At 41.9% G+C, this 15,482-nt stretch overlaps 1 protein-coding gene across 1 annotated transcript in view; it reads left to right on the forward strand.

Annotated features, from left to right (window-relative positions):
• The window catches only part of clpb (ClpB family mitochondrial disaggregase), a 34,669-nt gene that overhangs the window by 8,913 nt on the left and 10,274 nt on the right, over nt 1-15,482 (forward strand). The window contains exons 5-8 of the mRNA XM_083887351.1: nt 1,217-1,345; nt 8,035-8,132; nt 10,144-10,258; nt 15,249-15,326. Coding sequence (XP_083743477.1) covers nt 1,217-1,345; nt 8,035-8,132; nt 10,144-10,258; nt 15,249-15,326 — 420 coding nt within the window. The remainder of the gene's footprint in view (nt 1-1,216; nt 1,346-8,034; nt 8,133-10,143; nt 10,259-15,248; nt 15,327-15,482) is intronic.

Consider the following 15,482-nt stretch of genomic DNA (forward strand, 5'->3'; position numbering starts at 1 on the left):
TGTGTTTCTTCAGTATATTACACATATGAATCCTAAATGTTGGACACGATTTTATGAGACATTATAATTTGCATAGAAATTTGCATATATGTACACGTTTCATCTTTTCTTTATTATTTGTTTTTACGTGTGTGACAAGTGGGTGGGTTTTTTTTGGTTTTTTTCTCTCTTGCGATGCACACACAGTCACACAAACACACCCACAGTGACAACACCCCCCCCAGTCTGTGTTGGGTTTCTGTAGACATATTTATATGGGATATGTATATTGCAGACATTTATATGGCTGTCAGGTTTGGGTCCGCGTGGGGCTGGCGTAGTGTGGGGAAGCGTTTCCCAGACGCATGCTGATGGATGGGCTAGGGGGGCCTGTGCGACGCTTTATTGGGTTAGCTATGATTATCCCACCCTGTCTCTCTTGTGCATGCACACACACACACACTGCAGAGAGAGACCATCAGAGCGACAGAAAAAGAATGGGATAGATTGAGCTTGGGAGGGAAAGACTTATTAGGCAAGGAAGAAAGAAATGAAAGAAGCAGTGAAAGACAAAAGAGGATGGGGAGAAGAAAGGGAGCGACGATAAGCAGTGAGAAGTTAAAGATGGAGGAGAAAACGGAAGATTTGGATGTTTGGAGAGGTGTTAGAGGGAGAGAGGGAGAGAGTGATTGAGGGAAATGGGTTGGATGATGGGAGAGGGAGAAGAGGGGAAGTCAGGAAATGGATGAGACAAAGTTATTGGGATAGAGGGAGGCGGGAGGAAGACGGTGCAAGTGATGAAAGGAATTGATGGATGCTGAGGAGGAGAGGAAGGAGGCAGGAAAAAATAAAAGGGATGATGGAGGAGTGGCACAAGATGAGTGCTTTTATGAAAAAGACAAGTAAGGAGAGAATGAAAGACTGCCTTTGTTATTAGTAAGGAGCACAGCAAAACAGACCCTTAAACAATACTCGCATTATTCTCATCACCCTGGACAATTGAGCTTAAATCTGTGAAAATGAACATCTTCTCGAAAGCTGGAAACAGGAAGAACATTATTGCAGTCTGCAGTGTCATTGTTGTCTTTCTGGAGCCTTGTCACTGAGTGAGAACGGAGTAAACTAAGGACTTATGTATTTCCTGTTAAATGTACTTCTTCATTTATCATAATGTTTTCTTTAGCTTCATGGAATATATACTTGTCTCTTATGCATTTCTTTCTCTTTCTCCGTGCAGTCCTCGTGTCCAGAGAGGACGAGTTCAGCAGCAGGCTCAGCAGCAGGGCTGGTTTCCGTGGTTGCACGGCGCTTCACTACGCCACACTGGCTGACGACCCAGACACTGTCCGCATTCTGCTGGAGGCTGGTACGTCTCAACCCACCTGCCCCTAGCCCTACACTATAGTCCATGAACCTATGAAGGTTTCTACCAAACCATTGAGTTTTAAAGAAATTAACTTGACCAGTCATAGGCTAAGTACGTTCAGAATTGATGGTTATCCAACTGTCATTTGAATGTGACTGCCTAATTAACACTAAATAATAATTTTCCTAGTATAATAAATTGCACAAGGTTATATCAAAATTAAATAGAGATTTCAAAATAAAAGTCAGTGTCAAGGAAAAAATAATGAACAATTAAGTGAATAAATAAAACTTTTGTTTAGATACCTTACAGTGCAACATCATCAGTACTCGCACACCATTTTCTGACACTCCAAACAATTCAAAATTTACTCAGGCAGTCATAACACGCACACTATGATGATATTGATATTCGTTGTAGGCCTGTTTATTGATGCTGGGGTACAGAGGGGTCTAAAACTGTAATGGTTGCTTCACTCAGAACTGAGTCATACATGAAACAAAAAACACAAGCATGTTTGTTAGTACTCACGAATCCCAGGGTATGATTAGTAGGTTTAAGTGGACAATGATGGTAGTCTCATGAGGGTAATGGCAATGGCAATGATGATGAGGGCCACAGTCACAGTTCACTCACACACAGGCAACAACGGCAGGGCCGTCCGTTGGAAACCCGTCTCGACCTCTCTCCTTCTCCAACGTTCGTCTAGTTACAGAATATTATCCAAATTGAGCCACAATAACGCACGTTATTTTTTGTTTAATTAGCATTAGCTCCATATGCTACCGCTAGCTAGCATGACGCTAACCACATCCAGTCTGTTAACACTATAACTGGTAGATATAGCACAAACATACCAACATATATATCATATTCACCTCTTAGACCAACAAATAGTCAAACACCACGAATAAACCACACCAGGATGCTTCTGTTCGCTCTCTGGTTGAAAGCGTCTGCGTCTCTGTCGCATACCTGCTACACCACACACTACCCTGCAGCGGTAGTCCCGCCCCTTGAACACTGAATTTACCCTGATTGGCTTGTGAGTTCGATGACAACCAATGACAACACAGAAATGAAATGAATGGCAGAAAAACAGGTAACAAGTTAGGTTACACCGTATACTGCTTATTTATAGCTCCTTTTCTCACAGAACGCTGAAAAAACGTAATGAACTTAAAGACCTACACACACACACACACACACACATATATATATGTTAACTGTAAATAGTCTAATTTATTAAACCATGCATATTATATAAACAATTTTAGCACATATTTTAACCATTTAGTTTTACATTAATTGAATGCACTGTATCCTAGATGATTTTACACAGGGCTACACTTATTTGACTTTTCCGAGCTGCCTGTGCAGGTAGAGGAGGACAATAGGAATTAACCATAAGTAATGTTACTATTAAAACCAGTGTTTGTCCTGCTATTTCATGTCGACCAAATACATGCTGTGAAAAATGTCTGTTATTATGCCAGTTTTATTTAAGACAAGCTTGAGCATTACATACACAGCTGACCATAAAAGTCACATCATTCCAATCCGAATGCCAATGCTCACAGAATTTGACAGACATAAAAACAGCAAAGCTGGTGGTGCCCTGAGACTTGTGCACAGTACTGTAGATCTGATTAGAAAATCTGAATCGACAGATTCAAATATGAGTCCTTTGAGCCTGGTATTCTGAATAAAGCCTAATGGTTTTAAAACTTAAATAGTGAAAGTCTGCACTTGAAGTACAGTATGAAAGTAGGATCAGCCAGTAAGTGTCCTTCACTTTCAACACTTTTGTGTTCCTCATTTTATTGAGTTCTCTTGAGGCTCTCCATCCTGACCACCTGTAATAAAGAGAAAGGGACAAAGAGGATTGATGACAGAGGAGTTCCTGCTGAAATGAACAAAGTCATGAGGGAAAACCAAAAAAAGAAATGCAGCGGTCACCTAAACTCTGTCCGTTGCTGCTTAACCAGTCTGACAGATCTCAATTACACATATTTTTATCAATTATATTGTCCATAGGAAATGAAAAGCGCCATTGATTTAATGGAAATTGATACACTGTATAATTTAAATAATCATGTTCACAGAAGCATTGTTAAGTTATTGGTCAGACATGTAGGTTGGTAAAAAGACAACTCCCCTCACAGTTTTTACAGTTTAATGTGGCAGGTGTTGGGCACAAGGTGTTGCCCTCACCCTCCTGTCCACGGCTGAGAATCAGCGGCGATATAGTGGCTTTGTGGCGCTCTAGGATAACAATATGGTAAAGGTGTGGGTGGGATTCACACCAGTGAGGAACCACTGCAGAGTCCGGTTCCTTAGTTTGGTTTGGTCTGAGACTGTGTTTACTGCCACCCAAAAAGAACTGCATCAGGGGCATTAACGCTCCCGGGTTTGACTCAAATACGCCCAATCAATCTCTAATAGAGGAAATTCAAATCTTCACTTATACATTTTAACTGTCACATGTAGAAATACAATTCAAGCCTTGTCTCTTTCCTCATGAAGCCATGTTCTGGGATTAACAATTGCACTTTCACATTTGACCTGAATTTAGATTGTGTTGTCTTTTTCATTGTTTTTTTCATTAATTTTTCATTCTGGTGTCATTTATTTTTATTTCAAAGGAAGGATAAACAAATTCTTACATGTTAATTCCTGCTACAGAGGAGAGGAGCTAGATTTACCCGGAACACGGCGGCTCCTTACTTACTTGCTGAAGGCAGTATTGTCTCCATCAGCTTTAAAAAGCTTTCCATGTATCATCGTCTTAACGCTTCCACCCTCGAGTAATATAAACAGTATTACAAAGCTCATTTGAAATTGATCACTTGTTCATTCCCCCTCTCCATTCACACCCCCACTGCATTTGCACCTGTCGTTGACTCAGCTCTACCAATGGAGTTACACACACACACACACACACACACACACACACACACACACAGAGCCTGAGGGCAGAATATCCCCCCCAGTTTACAGGCGACTAGCTCTTAAACAACCTAGGCCTAGTTGAACTGTGACCTCTGCACAGAACATGCCCTTGGGGTAACTCCTCACTCACAGATGTGTGTCTGTGTGTCTGTGTGTGTGTGTTGTGTGCGTCTGTCTGTGTGTGTGTGCGTGTGCACTCAAGCTTCCATTTCAGGAATTAAAATATTCATATATTCATGTTTGCTTTTATTGTTTCCATATACTTCAGTTTGTACATCCTGCTTGAACTTTACCACGGGTGACGTTTTTAGTTGCTTTTTAGGCTGATGGACTTTTAATTTAAAAACACTTTTGGATCAAACACCCCAACCACTACACACACACACACACACATTAGTAATAATGTCTTGTTTATGTTTATGATGGATGGTGCATCCATTTCTTTAGTGTCTGCCCGTCTCTCCCCTGTCTCACCCCTGCGCCTGTAAGCACTCTTACGCTTAAACAAATCACCCCCCGTCTAACTCAATCCAATGTTCTGCAGATGCATTTTTGAATTAAAAAGGTAAGAAAATTCACAAAGCAGAGACATTTGTTTTCAAACAATCTGATTAAAGACGGGATTGGTTGCCGCTCGTCCGACTGGACACTTGCTGGGTTGGCGCCACCATCGCGACCAATATCAGTCACAGTGTCACACACTCTCAATTACAAACACATCCCTGATTGTGTGTGTGCGCGTGAGAGATCATAGTCATTTGTAAAAGTTTTTAGTGTTTCTTGACCACAAAGCGAGTATTGTTTTTTGTTTTCTCTGCAGCCTCTTGGTCATCACTCTTTTTTTTACAAAAATCTTATAAACTGCCACAGCTTCAAGACATCTTTGTGGATTTGGGTGTGTGCATCATCTTTCCCTCACGTATGTGCACATTGTGTGTGTCCTGTACCTTGTTATTTCCCCTGTGTTTGTGTGCGTCCATGTTTCTCCACTAGCCGTGGGTTTGCTCTTTTGGCCTTTAACTCGCGTCTCCATCCATCACAGTCTCTAGGCCCACCCTCAGGCTTCTCCTCTGCCCTCAGTCCCTCTCTCTACCTGCAGAGGCTCTCGAGTTTCTCCCCGAGCTCCACATCAGGCCCGTGGCCAGAGGCACTCGGTAATGGACGGCTCTGTAGGTGGTAGGAGGCAAGAGGAGACACACATGCTAACAGACCCACACAATACAGAGACAAGGACACACACACAAAGACCAGCAGGGTCTCTCTCCCACCAGCTGCAGTGAAAGAGAGGGAGGAGGAAATAGGAAAGAGGAGGGGACTCCTAATAGGCATAACTAAAGCACTGTTAATGAAGGGATCCTCTGCATGTGTGCGTGTGTGTGCTTTTGTTCTGTCTGTATGTGTGACTGTTGTTAGTGTTGATCCTGTTATAAAGTGCTATGGCCCAGAGGGTTGGCCTGATATTAAAGCCCTAAATGATGCTATTTATTATGTCGCGCGCGTGTGTGTGTAGGTACTTTATTGCTTTCCTGCCTCATGTTTTTGGCGGACGGAGGGAGGGGGTTGGTGGACTATTGTTGTCAGGATCGATAGTTTCGTGAGCAGGTCACAAAATTTAGGGGTTTATCGATAATCATCACAGTGATTATTAGTCTCTGTGGTCGGTGCTCAAAGCGAGATGAAAAAACGGCACCTGTATTGATTGCTGCAGGTAGTTTCCTCTGAGGAAAGCTGAGGAAAAACTTCAGATGAGTATTTTGGTTTGTAACGCACCATTTATCCGTCTGTAGATATATCACAGACATAAGTAACGTATCTGAGCATGCTGTAGTTTGGTTTTCAAACTCGGCTAGAACACAATGTGTTGGTTCAGTTTGCTGGCTCTTCCTCTGCCTTCCTCCCTGTGTCAAAGGGCACGCCCCAGGGTTCCATTCTGGGACCGCTGTTGTTTTCTGTATATGTTCACAATCTCTGTGAATGCTGCCTGCCATTTCTATGCAGACGATCTCCTGGTCAACCTCCTCAGTAACCAACATTTTGGAATACCTGGTATTTGGTGTTGTTCAGACCCATGCAACTCAAGCAAGCACTCAGAAAAATCCAAATTCATGTTATTTTTATTACAGTCTGGAGAAATCCTACACAATATTGTACTTTGCATGCCATTGGTAAATTGCCATCTGTGTATGTATGCAGGCTCTCAGATTGGTTGATTTTTTTCTTTCTTTTTTTAAATATAAATCCATTCTTGGCCTGGTTCCTCTCATCTGTCTACCTATATGTGGAGAAACCAAAATCAATGGCCTTTGCTTTCATAGTACACTACAGATGATGGTCCTGAGAATGGCTTGGAGAAAAAAAATGCTTTTAAATAATGCTGCTCCTTCGACATGGAATAACTTACACAGTGATCTGAAATTGTTAAGACGTGATCTCTGTGGGGGAGTTTAAGTTGATTTTGAAGGATCGAGAGGGTAACTCCCTCGGTTGATGTGACTGCCTCTAAATTGTTGGTAATGTCATTTTAGAAACTGCACCTGTGTCGTAACAACACAAGACAATTTTCTATTAATCCCAGAATTTTACAATTGGATTTGTCCGTGATGCTGTGTTCCATATTGTTTTGGATGCTGGGCTTTTTACTCATTAGTTGTGTGGGTCATTTATTTGTGTTGGCCAGATCACTCTTAAAAAATAGATTTTCAATCTCAATGAGGCTTTTCCCAGTTAAATAAAGTATATAGAATATATATTGTTTACCTCCTATTAAGAGAGAGAGATCTCAGTGGATTTTCCTACTAACTAACCATTAAAGTGACACATTTCATGCCACTTCTATAAGTTTTTCCTACATGTCCTTATCTCTGTCTGAGTAATGTCTTTAATTGAATTGAGGCCTCAGAATTCATCGTCAAATATTGTTATACAGTTTATCTTTTGGAGCAGAACACAAAATACTAGTATTGTTTTCTGTATTTCAAATACAAGGTCAGGCTGCAAATGGTTTAAAAATGTAGTTCTAGTGCTGAACCAATACTGGCATTATAGTATTATTTTCCACTCCTTACCTTGAGGAATATATTATGTTTTTTAGATTCTATTAAAATGGTACATTGTGACTATTGTAAATTAGAGACAAACTAAAAGTAAATAAATTGACTTAAAATGTGTTTCACTATTAATGTAAGGATTTTTTTTATACACAAGTGATGCAGAAACATTTGCTTGTTCATGTGAAGGCACGAGTGTGCTGCTGTCGGTGCACAGGTCAGGGCAGAAGGCACTGTTAACCATCCTCCATGACAAGTCAAGAAGTGTGCCAGGACGTTTATACACTAGCGCCTTAAAATTTAACAAAATGATCCTTCCTTTTGACCCTTCCTGCTGTGTGGAAGTATATAGGCTTTTGTGCCACCGTGGCCCCCAACCTGCAACAACCTGCAGTGTGTATAGATTGAATGATAGTGCAGGGTGTTGGTGTGCGGGTGTAGGGGTCAGAGTGTGTGCTGTTGGCACGCGTTGCAGATATGAAACCCCCTACAGGGTCATTGCATGGCTCTATTGCTGCACTGCAGTTAGCCTTCTGAACCCACGTGACCTCTCACCCCTAAACTTTTGATTGATGTGTTGACCCTCCTGCTGAGATTGTGTGCATGTTCTTGCAATTCTGAATTTTAAAAGCAAAATCTGTTCAAATAGTTTTATTATTTTTATTATTTTATGTGTTTGTGTTCACACAGGTGCTAACCCCCTACAGACCAATGATTTGGGACACACAGCACGGGCCTATGCTAAGGAAGGAGAAGTGGGCACAGCGCTGCTGGAGTGGGAGGGCAAAGTAAGACACACACACACACACACACACACACAGTGTTTCTCTATCTAACTGTGTTATGTGTTGCTAAGAGCTGTGCAGATTGTCGAGGTGTTCAAAACCTGCATTATTTTTCCTTGCACACTCATGTGTTTTATGCTTTAGTTTATTTATTGATTTATTTTTGGGCCTGATCTAAACGACTCGGCACAATTCAGTCAGCGGACATCTGTGTCATTGACACGAGGACACACTCGCGCACACGGAGAGACACACACGTCAGGAGGTCTGTGTCATTCAGTGACTGAGTGACAGGTGCTATTGAGGATTGGGGATGTGAAAGCTAGTCGAGGTTAACTGGGGTTAAAAACCTGCTGCAGGACAAAGCTGGGTTTTGGATTAGTACAATATACATAACATTTGATACGCAACTGTGTCCATCTGGGATTTTTTTTTTTCTTAACAGAATCTGCTGTATAATATGAAATACAGACATGATAATCTGTAGATGACTAGGACACAAATGAACTGTGCCATCGACGTCAAATGCCTTCGTCAGCATGAAAAAATAATAATTACATAACCGTTTGCTCGCATCTTGTAAAATAAAAAATATTGTTACTTTAGTGACCTCTTAAATTAATAAAAACCTTCTCTTCCAACACTAACACTCTCCTCTAATACACTCCTACTACTGCCCTAATAATGCTTCGACACATGTACTGAAATTTGGCCAATTTGAGCGAAGGCAGTTGTTAGATTTCTCTGCTCAGCTCTTGGAATCTCATAGGTTTAAAGAAGTCAAAGTAGTTTCTGTCATTTTCCTAAATAAAACTTGAATTATCTGTAGATATCTTGCAGCTTGACATCGGGCTGGAGCTAAGTAAGATGGAGAGAGAGAATTAGCGGCCTGCCTCCACCGCAGGCTGAAAAACCTGGAGTCTGAGGAGACAAAAAGGGAGGATGAATGAGGCACGGAGTGTGGCTGCGAGACAGAAACGAGGGAGGTAGAGCGAGGAGGGCAGAGGTGAAAGAGAAAATGGAAAGGAGAGAGAAAATATATGGGTAAGAAAGATGGATAGAAGAAGATCCGATCAGCAGAGGAGAGGAAATGGGTGTTAAAAAGGGAGGAAGGCAGGAAGTAGATGGCTTCTGGAAAATGGAAAGAGAATTTCACTGTGATAGGGAGTGAAGGAAGTGGTAAAGATATTCTCTGAGCAAAATGTTTTAAAAAAAGAAAAATAAATTGTTGACATCCATTATTTTGCAATGAGTCCAGATAAATACATCTGCATCTTGAGTTGTCACGGGGAAATACCAAAAAATAAGAGGCATATTTTTTTTTGTAAGAATGGATGGATGGATGTTCTGTTTATTTCCTGTGCTGCTGGTGTCTTTGCCCCCATATTTTCATTGCTAATCATTTTTAGCATCAATTAGTCTCTGAGTATTGATTTTGCTTTTACAAGCCTGCTCTGCACACGGAAAACACTCAGTGAATTTGTACAGCAGCATTTCACAGGGAAAAAGAGTCAAGTACATGTCTGCATAAAACCCTAAATTACAATTGTGCCTCTCACTCACACACACACACACACACACACACACAACAGATCAACATCAACAGATCCTGTATTATCTAACAGAACAGGGGGAAAAAAAGGAGAGAAAAATACTATAGCACAGAGAAAACTGTGCTATAGTAAAGCTTAATATGTAATATATAGTAATTACTTATGATAACAACATACATCAGATGTGTTAAGCAAGACTACTATTGTACTATTGTACTAAAACTAGACAGAGCCCCAATTTCATCCTCAGTGGCACAGCGTACACAAAGTGTGAAGTTTGAAAAAAATAAGAATAAAGGATGACAATAAAGAGGGGAAGGAATATGTAGAGACACACCTGCAGATTCTCTCATTTTCGAGATTTTCATACAGTCCCTCATTTTAATCATACCAAGCCTCTGAAATATATCTCTCCTCTCTCTCTTTTTTTCTTTTTTTTTTTTTTTTAAACCACCTTCCAGTTCCAGGAGATGCAAGCTCAACGGGAAGCAGAGGAAAGGAGGCGTTTCCCCCTGGAGAGGAGGCTGAAGGAGCACATCATCGGACAAGAGGGGGCCATCAATACCGTGGCCTCAGGTAGACACACACACACACACACACATGAAACATTTCAAACTTATCATAAGTTAACACAAATTCACACTTTAAAACCTCCTCTCCGTCACCACACTGCCTCACTTTTCCTTTGTCTTTATTTCCCCTCTCTCTCTCTCTCTCTCTCTCTCTCTCTCTCTCCGTTTCTCATCATGTTTCAGTTTTCTGCTGCCCTCTGCTTCCTCTCCTCAGCTTTCCTTCCTCCCTCCAGCAGTAGGCGGGTTCAGACAGACCAGCAGAGGCTGTAATTGGTTAATTGTGATAAATGAGCTGTCTGTCAGGCATACACAGGTGCTGTGTGCATATGGGTGTGTGTGTGTGAGAGACAGCTGAAGAGGCCAGGCTGGGAGCCGCCAGTTAACACGATTACAGTGAGAGGAGACATACTACAGATCCCCCCCAACACACACACATGCTCCTCCTCTTCAGTCTCCCTCACTCTGCTCTCTCCCCCCCATCTCTTCTTCCCTTTTCGCTCCTCTGTTTTACTTTCCGTATCTCTTTATTCCCTCGATCTCCATCACACCCACTCCTTCTGTCCTTTCCTAACTCTCAGTTAGTGGCCTTCGTAGACCTTCTGCATCTTTCCATCATTGTTCCTCCATGCTGTGCCGACTGTACGGCAGAAGGGCAAAGTGATGGAGAGGCGGAAGAGTGAAAAGAAGGTGGGGAAGAGGGCAGAGAAGGAGTTGAGGAGCTGAGAGCGTTGACTGAAAGACAAAGAGAGCGAGTGTAATGCACAGAGAAGAGGAGGGAGGATGAGTTAGAGCACAATAACATGGCCGACAGTAAAGAGTTGATATTACACCAGGCATCCATGGAGGCCATGTATTGATCCGCAGATGAGTGTGTGTGTGTGTGTGTGTGTGTGTGTGTGTGTGTGTGTGTGTGTGTGTGTGTGTGTGTGTGTGTGTGTGTGTGTGTGTGTGTGTGTGTGTGTGTGTGTGTGTGTGTGTGTGTGTGTGTGTGTGTGTGTGTGTGTGTGTGTTCAGAGAGGCTTTCAGCAGTAAAGTATGTGTTGTTTTTATGATGTTAGGCATTTTCGGTTTAGATTTGTGAAAATAATCAACTCACTCCCACAACTAGGAGCAGATAGTATCTGTAATGAGATGGCGAGAACAAATATCGCAGTTAATAAACAAGAGGGCACTTTGGATTTTCATCTTGGAGAAAGAACTCAGAACGCACACACGCAGAAAAAGTACAGAGTTATCGATAAACCAAAAGCAGCCGCTCCGACTGGCACTTGCCTGGAGGGGAAGAAGTAGAGTCTAAGAAGGTGGAGAGAGAATCATGGGACTTGTAGTCTTTGGCAGGGTGATGACTGATTGTTGTTATCATGGCAAATTGTCCTGAAAGACATCAGCGCGGTGATAAAGGAACAGCTTATTGATCCTCGAGAAGTATTACAGTGAATATATCTCTCTCACTCACACACACACACTTACACATGCTCCTCTACCCTGATAGAGGACGGGATCTTCTGTGAAAATGTGCACAAAAAACACAGCGTGCACACAGTGTGATGTTACTCATTTTGTCAGTTCCTATCAAAGGTGAGATGAGCAGGAATCAGCTAAACTCTGGCAGATGCAGCAGAGGAAGCGGCGATGAGGAGATGAGATGTACCAGGAAACGGCGGAAGGGATATATTTTCTAGATAAGGAGGCAGCAAATGAGAAAAGGATGTGGAGATAAAGAGAGGGACAAGAACAAACACATAGTCATAAACAGCATCATATTTACACTCTGAAATGAAAAAGAAAGGTTGTTTTTCATTTTGAGATCATTTTGCTGGAGTGAAATTCTGCAGAATTGAATTCGAGAGGATATTAGAATATCATTTGTTCCTGAAATTCCTAAACTGCGACATAACCCACACACCAAAACTCCTTATATACGATGTTCAGAAACACAACATACATCGACTTCCATTCAGCATTATCTGACCCTGACTTTAACCTAACCACAATTCAAATCTCACCGCTTAACTTAACTGGTTCCTCAGAAATGAGGTTCTGTCTCATCATTAGGACCAAGTTTTGGTCTCTGTGAGGACTTACGGGTCCAGAAAAGGTCCTTAAAGAGGTAACAAATCCAAGTATACGCACACACACACACACACATTTACAGAGGAAAGTGGTTAGATTGATCCAGGTTTAGCTCTCAGGGCTAAGAGTTATTGAAGAGAATCATCCCTCTGTAATCAGGTTAGAGCCAACCAGACCTGCCCAATGCACACTGCTGCGTTTGTGTGTATGTGTGTGTGTATATGTCAGTGTTTGTGTGTGTGTGCATGCATGCATGGGAGAGAGAGAGAAAGAGAGAGAGACCAAGCTTTCATTTGTTTCGTGTCTCCTTCCTTTCCTTGTTGTTGTCATGCTCCTCTGAGAAATGTCAATGTGCCCTTCTGTCAAAGTCAGTCTCAATCAGCTAAAACACACAGAAGGTTACGCTGTCATTCACACAGCCATTGATAAAGCAGACGGAGCTTTGAGCCCCTCTGGTCACTATTCATCTCTGACACACTTGTTTGTTTCTCTGCCTCGTTCTCTGTCTCCTTATCTCCATCACTCCTCTCTCTTTGGTCTCTTTATCTCCTTACATCCTTGCTCCTCTCTCCTCTCCTTATCGTTGTTCCTCCTCCCTCTCTACCGTGTCACCTCACCGTCTCTCCTAGGCCCTTATGCAGCGTCTCCCTCTCTCCTCCTACCAAGCGTCTGTTATGTTGATCAGTTGTTTAGTAGTTTGAAACTCCTGTCTGAGCTCAGCGGTGTAGAGCAAGTGAGCAAAAAAAGACTTTGGTCATCCTGACAGGAGCTGCTTTGACATGAGAGTATTATTGTTGAACACAAAAACGAACCCTGTTTCGTTCCTCATCTTTGTCACATTTTTGTGCCCTATTCCTGACAGCACTTGGTGCACCGTTTAAGTTCACTCTCTCTACATGCGATGCTCCGTGTATGATGTTAGAGAAGAATACTGGACAGATTTCAGGCAATAAATGAAGGACACATTTTAGCAGTCTACCAAACTGACAGTGTTGTTTACGGATTGTGACTTTTGCGAGGTTTTTCTTACGTTTTCAGATTAAAAGAGAACACATTTAAAATCCCTTAGGACATGTTTTTCAGCTGTTTTTATGTGAGGTTGTGATTTAAATTGGAGACAAATGTAGAAAAGGGAGAGAGGAGGGTCTGTTTGGATGAACTGCCACTTTGTTTTGACCTGTGGTGTATGTATTACAGTGACATTTTAAAATATAATCTATATGATAACTAGGGCTGCAACTAACAATTATTTTCTTATTTGATTCATTAATTCAGTCCATAAAATGTCAAAAAATTCTCAAATGTCTTCTTCGGTTGTCTTGAATGATTCAGTTGAAATCATTTCGTTGTTATTTGGAGTAAAGAAACCAGAAAATATTCACATTTAAGTCACTGAAAAATCAGTTAGGTTTTAATTATTGGAAAAAACCCTCAAACCGATTAATTGAAACCGAATAATCATCGTTGCAGCCTTAATGGTAACTATTTGGAAACGTTTTTGGTCATTAGGCTGCTCATGTTATAGCCGGGAAAATGGTATTTACTATAATTCTTTTTTTTAATGTTTAAACAGCATCATGTGTGTTAAATATTCTCAATCAGTAAAGGGCAAAAAGTTTAAAAGAATGTGTTTTTAAAGTAAAAATAAATAAAAATGTAGTGACTCTCATCCACCTCTCGAAGGAGGAAAAGCAGTAAGGACCATTTATTTTTTCCTTTCAGGTTTGTTTAAAACTGATGACAACACCGTTACTAAATTACAATAACAGCGATGTGTATTATTGCATCATGTCGGGTTTGAAGAAACTCATAATAATAACTGTTGTCCCAGCTCTGCAGCAGCTTTTCTGCCAACATCAGCTGCTCTGAGAGGTTTTTGGAGCTGGTGCTCGGCTCATAAAGGGAACTGTGTGGCATTTTAGTGGCAACTGAACCTGAAGTGACACAATCTGGATGCATCTTTCCATTATCTGTACTTGCTTTTTTCGATGTGTGCAGCTTTGTAAGGCAGGATGCACTCGGACTAATTCGTGGGCAGACGAACGGTTTCAGCTATGACCAAATTATTATAGTTTCTTGTTAATCAAAAATAATATAAAAAAAAGTATTTCAACTGTGGGAGGAAAGTGACTGATGGAAACTCACATTGAAAGGACACAGTGAAGTCCTAGCCGGCAAATTAGAGTCAGAGCAGAGCTGACCAGTGAATCAGAGCTGCCATTAACTGTTGGCTCTGTTCACCGGTGTGTCTCTCTCTGTTCCTGGCACCGGTCTCTCAACAGGTTCAGGTCTGGGTAAGTTTGTGCTAGTGTCTGCTTCTTCGTTGAGCAGCTCAAACCACAGCCAAATATACTCTTTACTCGTCTCTAATCCACCTCATCATCTTGTCTTTGTGAATGTGTGTGAGTGCGGTTGCTGGGGTGATGGCAGGGTTGGGTAGGCACTCCTCTTTAAGCAAGCGTGTGTGTGTCTCTCTGTGTATGTGTGTGTGTGTGTGTGTGTGTGTGTGTGTGTGTGTGTGTGTGTGTGTGTGTGTGTGAGGCTGCAATCCATGCTAAACTGATTTTGCCAAGGCTGCGCCAGGGAGGCTAACACAATTACTGCTGGCTAATGGCCCCACTGACTGAGGGGGGGGAGGATGATGGTGGGTAGCTTTCTGGAGGTCTCTCATCTTGCTCTGTTGCTCTGTTTTCTCTCTTCTTTCTCCTTTTTTTTTCGACCAAATGCCACTGACCCTTCTTTCAGCCCTGCCTTCTCTCTTTTATCATAGTTTCTGGGATACCCGCTGCCCTCGGGTCAACTTGGTTCACTTGGGTGAAGCTACAGATTACGCCGTGCAAAAAGCAAAGTCAACAAATGCAAATAACTGATGAAATAATGGCCCTTTCCTTTCCTCCCTCTCTTTTTCACTCTCTCTGTAGCCATCAGGAGGAAGGAAAACGGTTGGTACGATGAAGAGCATCCTCTCGTATTCCTCTTCCTGGGTTCATCAGGAATCGGTAAATCGCACTCTTTGCACGACCAACACCGACTCTTTGTTGTCATAAATGACGCGGCTGCCAAAAGTAGCTGCCAAAATAAACACGACACTTGAGCGAGTCAAGTTTCTGAAGCACAATGAATGAATGTTTATGGAGTGTACTGTTGTTCTCCTG

This window comes from Microchirus variegatus (assembly GCF_963457635.1).
Source record: "Microchirus variegatus genome assembly, chromosome: 3".
In the NCBI taxonomy this organism is placed as follows: Eukaryota; Metazoa; Chordata; class Actinopteri; order Pleuronectiformes; family Soleidae; genus Microchirus; species Microchirus variegatus.